General features: G+C 35.9%; 1 protein-coding gene across 1 annotated transcript; it reads right to left on the bottom strand.

Annotated features, from left to right (window-relative positions):
- Positions 1–779: 779 nt before the first annotated feature.
- Positions 780–5,358, bottom strand: LOC139847074 (mitochondrial phosphate carrier protein 3, mitochondrial-like). The gene is made up of 6 exons (XM_071836673.1): positions 4,952–5,358; positions 2,574–2,935; positions 2,426–2,469; positions 1,475–1,689; positions 1,225–1,349; positions 780–1,137 (listed from the first exon to the last, which is right to left on the bottom strand). The coding sequence occupies exons 1-6, from the start codon at positions 5,252–5,254 to the stop codon at positions 1,083–1,085; spliced, it is 1,104 nt and encodes a 367-aa protein (XP_071692774.1). The 5' UTR covers positions 5,255–5,358; the 3' UTR covers positions 780–1,082.
- Positions 5,359–6,654: the final 1,296 nt, after the last annotated feature.

The following is a 6,654-nucleotide window of genomic DNA, read 5'->3' as shown; positions in this document are numbered from 1 at the left end:
GATGTACCAATATGCACACATTAGTTATCAGTATCATGCTTATTACAATGCTGCAAGGTGACCATTAAGTCATTTAAAGACATACGCCTATTCACAATTCTAATCAAATTAGTACTTTATAAAATATCTGCCTATATAAAACTTAACACGAATTATGCTCCTCTCTAAGGTGGTCAAATGCCTCCAAATAAATATAAGTATTGCAACAAAACTGCAGTACAACTTGGTTTAGAAGATTAGACATTTAGACGCACCAAAAGGTCATTTTTCTAACCTTATTATTCTAACATTATCCAGATGAGATTCAACCATCATGAGGTTGTAGGTCAAAGACTCAAAGTACCATTTTCACATAATATACATGGATATTGCATGTTTTATTCTTTTCAAAATACACGAAGAAAAATAGATATCAGGGTCTGATTTCTCTGTACCGCACATTCAGACATTGATCTAACCTTCAAGGTATATCAACAGTAACACGCGCCCATTTCTAAGTAAGGTTAGTAATCACACATTTAACCATCCCAAGGTTGACTAGTGGTTGAGACCATGACATTCTTGCAAGAGGTCTTAGGTTCAAATCTTGAGGTGGCCGAGGAAGGGTTGGAAAATGGAAACAAAGGGATGCGTACAGTACAGTAGAGTATAGTAAAGTGAAGTATGGAGTTAGATTACTCACCCTCACATGTAAGCTGGGAAAATCGAAAACGAAACACATTTAGTTAAAGAAATTGATTCCTTACCATTGCTCTCCATGATAAAACACAAAACCATGATAAAAACGAAAAACCGACATTCACATTGTCTTGGGCAATTTCATCCCGTAGGCCCATTATCAAGGGAATATAGCACCATTGTATTTTCATGATACACATTTCGTACCAAATCCTAACCAAAAGTTTCAAAATGGATGAGAACCAACAGTCTTTTCTAATTCCAAAAGTATAGCAGGAACCAAACTAAATCACCACCAATTTCATTGGTCCAAAAATCAAGGAAGCAGTATCAAAATACCCTATATTTATTTAAGCTTTTGGCAAATAAGCATTCCTACTACAGCCAACAAACTTCACCGAATCCTACGCTTTTGCAGCCTCAATTGCAGCTGGAGGTGCAGCCCCACCAGTAGTCGGCCTGCACGTCACGTAGTTGGTTAAAAAATTACTTACAAAACTTAACATGGAAAATAACAACATTGTTTTAACAGATCAGAAAACTTACAGCCCAACAAATACTTTAAAAGCATCATAAATTCCCCATTGAGCCCCAGTGAGTGTTCCGATCATGACAATACGTAGGGGAAGCCCTCGGGTGAGAAGACCCCAAACTCCAAGCTTCTTCACAGCCTGAAAGGTGAAAAAAAAAAAAATTTAAATAATAAAAATAATATAACAGTAATAAATATTAATTAAAGAGGTCTTAAGATAAACGGAGCAATTGAATTTAAAAATGTGTAACCGCAAGCACTCACATCTCGAGCACTTGCGCCCTTGGCGTTGTTGAGGAAGGAGACAAGATTATCAGCGGGATGAGACACAACAGCACAAAGAACACCGGCAACATATCCACCAGCAAAACTAACACCGAGTTGAAACGATTTGCTGCATTCATTTTTGGGTGTAGGGATGGCATACTTGTAAAACATCTCCACTATAGTCTCAAACGAGGCAAACTTCATCATTGTATCTGCAAATTAATTTTATTTGTATCATTAGATGTAAATGGATTCAATATGCATTTGTATATATGAGGTGCACCATCACAAAGTAGTTCCAAGAAAAAGGAAAAAAGGTGAGAAAATAGCTTGAGTTGGCAACCCATTTGCTTATGGATGGGTCGGGTCGGGTCGGGTCGGGTCGGCTGTATGTTTTATCTCTGATGAGTCAATTAGGTACAATCAAAATAATTAGATAATTATATTAGATAAAAAAATATGTCAAAACCCATCTTGCTCTTGTCATGTGAAAATCCTCCAAAATTAATTTATTAAAAAGGGGCCACAAAGTACCATTATTCTTGCATTTAGAACTAGTAATATACGGAGTAATATATTTGATTAAATTTTATAAAATAAGTGTTTCTAGATAAACTTGACCATTTCCACCATATACAAATGTTACAAATATTGACCTGAACCAGCTTTCAGCTTTGAAGAGTTACCCAACCCACCAGTTTTGCCACCTCTAAATATTAGTAAAAGAATTTTATTTAATAAAGATCCAAATTCTAAATTATATGCAAATGAACCCACTTTCAGCTTTTGACCTGTTACCCAACCCACTGGTTTCCCACCTCTAGAAGTAAGTAAAAGACATTTCTAGTGATAAAATTCCTAATTTGTGAACCGAATTCCAAACTATATGCAAAGAATAGGTAAATAATATGTTCAAATATGACATAAACATAAGATGCATGAACTTACATGGTATTTGGCGTCCCCAAAGTGGCACTAATCCCTTGTATAATCTACATGTGGCAAACTTTCAATGAGAGAATGTACGGGAACACTAATTTTTATACAGCTAAAGACAAAACAAATTAAAAATTTAAGAAGAAAAAATAATAGCTACCCAAGTGCGCCTTCTGATCTGACAAACTTGGGAAGTCCATCACTCAAACCCCTGGCAAAACCAGGTTGGGTCTGGACACGAACTTTCACAGCCTCCATGGGACACAGGGCAACATCAGCAATGACCTCAGCAGATGCAGAACCAGCAAGGTAGATTAAAGTCTTGTACTTAGCAGCATACTCTGGCCCAGCAATGTCAGAGTAGTATTTCTTGAAGAACTCATAGAACCCGAACTTGCACGCACCTTGAGCACTGTAACCAAGAAGGGTAGGTACCCATCCCCTGAAGAATCCTCTCAAACCTTGTTCCTTCAACAGTACCCCAAAACCAGACGAGATACTCTTGTACTTAGCAGGGTCAATCTGATTAACCAAAAAGACAGGTTTATTAAACTGGTCTGTGAAGAATGCAATGACCAACAGAAGCAAAATTAATTAATCATAAAACTTTAATAGGTCAACTCATTATCCCATAAAACTTATCATGTATAACGTCAATATTCATATCTGTAAGCACAAGAAATCAGGAACACGAACAAAATTTCGAACAGTAATCAAGAACAGAAACAGGTTCTGGGAACGGATCTGAAACAGATCAGGAACGGGTGTGGATCGGGTCTGGGTGTGGATCGGGTCTGGTCAGGGACAGTTTTCAGGATTAGGTTTCACATTCCGGATTCAGGATCAGATCAGAATCAGGACCATCTATTCGGGATTTTAGGATCAAGACCAGATATCAAAACCTATATATCTTGAGCAGGACAGACACAAGAAACAGCAATATCATGAAACAAGATTCAGAGCATGAATGTAAATGTATAAGCATAATAGGCTCGTGATCCATTTAAAGCTCGTTTATTAAATGATTCCAAAATAAGTTCAAGCTCGACTCGAATTGAGCTTGTAAGTCGTAACGAGTTGAACTCGGGGAGATCATGAGTAGCTTGGCTTGCTTACACCCCACTTATCAAATTTTAATTTTAATGTAAATCCAAAAATAGCATTTCAACCACAACTAAACTCTACTACTATATTGTAAACTAAATGACCTACTCAATTTCCACTTCAACTCAACTTTCAAAAAATTGTCTTATTTTTTATTTTGTAGATGTATTTGATGTAAAAGAAGCAATAAAATCAAATACAAGGAGTTTATGGGATATGATCGATAAGTCAAACGAATTGAAGGAGTTTCGATAGGAAGACCAGCTGAATTCCTTTCTCGGAGGTAAACCTTCCTCTAAAATTAATAATCATGCATTGTGTTCTTAGAGAATTGTATCAGAAAACAGTATCAGATAGATGATACAATTAAAGACATAATTCAGTTTGTGATAAACAAGATTAAGGAAAGCGTAGGAAAAAAGGCTGATTTTCTTAATAAGGATTATATTATATGAAGTAAATATATTCAAACCACTCTATTAACTATAATCCAACAGTTAACCAATTAACCGACATACATAAACCCACGTAATTCCAGCTTTGGGTGTTCCATTGGTCCATGGATATGCATCGAACCGAATCAGATTATTTTCAATCATCACTATACCTGGCAATTGAGACCCAAACACTCAAATTTGGGTCAAATGGGTCAAGTTTTCGGGTCAATTGGGTCATGAGAAAAATTAGGCCTAGCAATGTAAATCAAAACTTAAAAAAAGATTCAAATGAGTTTGTCTCCAACCTATTGAGTTCTATACAAAAAATGAATGAACGGGTCTAATGGGTATCAATACTCAGATCAATAAATAGAAATAGGTCTAATGGGTTTTGTGAATGGGTCAAATAGGTCAAGCATAAAAAGTTTCATTCGTTAAAAATTTATAAAGCATTCATGTTTAAATCATTTATTATGTATATTAATGTTTCTTATGTATATTTAATAAATAATAATAACTAAAATAATGTAATAAATGTAAAAAAAAGTGATGTAACCCATTTGACCTGTGACCCGTTTCGACCCATTACCCAAACCGACCCAACCTGAACCATTTTGACCCGTTTAAAAATTGACCCGTTTGACCTATGACCCATTTCAACCCAAAACCATTTTGACCCGTTATCCAAACTGACCCAACCTGACCCGTTTGCCAGGCATAATCATCACCCAAATCATAACTTGCAAAATTCCATAATCACTCCATTTCAATGCATATAAAATATCTGAGAAACGGACTAAGTTTTTCACCAGCGATAAGTCAATTTAAGAGCATCAATCTAAACATATAAACAGATCCACGCAATGAATATAAATTCAGTAAATATCAATCAAGGTACAACACATCATATAACATATAAATTAAACAAAAATCAAATTGAAACAAAATCAGCTTAAAACATGAGATATAAAAGGAATATAGATATAGATAGATATACCTGCATGTTACATTTAACAAGATCAAGAGGAGTAACGGCCATATGAGTAAGACCGCAACTAAGTATACCACCAGCAGTGCAAGCAGCGTAAAATTGAGGCGAGTACATCTCGATCTTACCAAACGGCTCGCTCGGAGCAGGAATCATGAAGTTTTGCTGTTCCTTTTGAGGTGAAGCAGTAGGAAACAAGCTAGGGTTTGAATCGCTGCTCAATTTTCCGATAAGTAATTGGTTAGTGATTGAAGACGATGAATATAGGTAATTAGGGATCAGAGATTGACGTGAATTATCGGATAACGCCATGATTTAAAGCTAGTTTACACAGACAGAGAGAATCGGAGAATTTAGGGCGGAATTGGAGGCCGATTTCTTTCTGTTAAGCAAAAGGAAATGAAAAAGGGTTTTATTTATATGTACTGTACTATACTGTGTGTGTATATATTATTTTGTATAGGGTCGGGCGGTCCGGGTGGGCCGGGCGGGCGGGCGGGCCGGGTGTGAAATGTGAATATTTATTTGTGCTATGTAGGATGATTGACCAATGTGATGGGGCAGCCCTGGGCAGTATCCAATGCAACAAGTCAATTATGCCCTTTCAATTTCATTTTTTTTTTTCTTTCAAAATAACGATTACTATTAATAACTAGGAAACCTTCATCAAAAAATGAAGATGCCTATAAAACAGATACAAAAATCCAAAACGATGAGGCTCGGGGAAGTAAACTAAGCTACTATATGATAACTATTAACTAACTAACCCGAGCCAAAACCGTACTAAACACCAACCCCATACAATACGATAAAAGGTAACTAAATGAAACACCAAAAAACCAAACATCTAAACAACGATGAGAAACCAACAAAAACCAACCCAATCCAACTAAACGGCCTTGGGCAAACCATTACGATTTCTAAAATCCGGCCAAGAGACTTTCCCGTACGACTTTTCTGCAATAACATCTTTCCCACTTCGCGATTTATACGCATACAAGAGTACGTCATCCGATCCGCTTACATCTTTCCCTTTTCAATTTCATTTACCATTTCGAATTTTAACGCTATTCCTATATATACATGTATATATAGGTGAAGATGCCCGAAAAATCAAGGATTGGTGAAAAGTGTGATATAATTGGGAACAAGTTTACAAAACTCATATATGCCTATGATTGTGTGTGAACAAGTGTAGCACCCGTCTCTCTGCTTAATCAAAACTAATTGTGTACATTTTAATAAATATACAAACACTTATGTAAATGTTTTGTGAACATTGTAAACTGTATTAACTGTTGGTGTGATTTGTTATTACAACCCAAGTCCTAAACCTTTACACAACTAGTCCTAAACCTAACCTAAACTAACGAAACCTACAGAAAATATCCGTTGAATATTCCCTTGCCTAACATCACAATGTTACACAGAACCCTAAACAACCCCTTTCTCCTTTATACCACTCATTGCCACCACAATTGTTACACAGAACCACTGCAAACCACCACGATCTGAGTTTTTCATTATTATTTTTTTATTAAGAGTTCAAGAAAGCTGTGTAAAGATTAGGTTTAGGTGACGAACATTTGGCAATGAATTAGTTGATTTACACATCTTTGTTCTTGAGTTTTTAGTATCTGTTTAACATTTTAAATTCGGTTAAGCAATCAAACACGAACGAGCACGAATATCTTTGATTTACAAACATGTTA

This window comes from Rutidosis leptorrhynchoides, chromosome 5 (genome assembly GCF_046630445.1).
Source record: "Rutidosis leptorrhynchoides isolate AG116_Rl617_1_P2 chromosome 5, CSIRO_AGI_Rlap_v1, whole genome shotgun sequence".
Taxonomy (NCBI): domain Eukaryota; kingdom Viridiplantae; phylum Streptophyta; class Magnoliopsida; order Asterales; family Asteraceae; genus Rutidosis; species Rutidosis leptorrhynchoides.
Note: the sequence above shows the minus strand (reverse complement) of the source record. Positions and strands in the feature narration are given on the sequence as shown.

Bases quoted from the DNA above. Each gene is read 5' to 3' on its own strand.
- LOC139847074 (XM_071836673.1), bottom strand. From the start codon at position 5,254: ATGGCGTTATCCGATAATTCACGTCAATCTCTGATCCCTAATTACCTA. The intron at 1,690-2,425 runs GTAAGTTCATGC...ATTAATTTGCAG, and splicing joins TTGGGGACGCCAAATACCAT to ATACAATGATGAAGTTTGCC. The intron at 1,350-1,474 runs GTGAGTGCTTGC...TTCACCTTTCAG, and splicing joins AGGGCGCAAGTGCTCGAGAT to GCTGTGAAGAAGCTTGGAGT.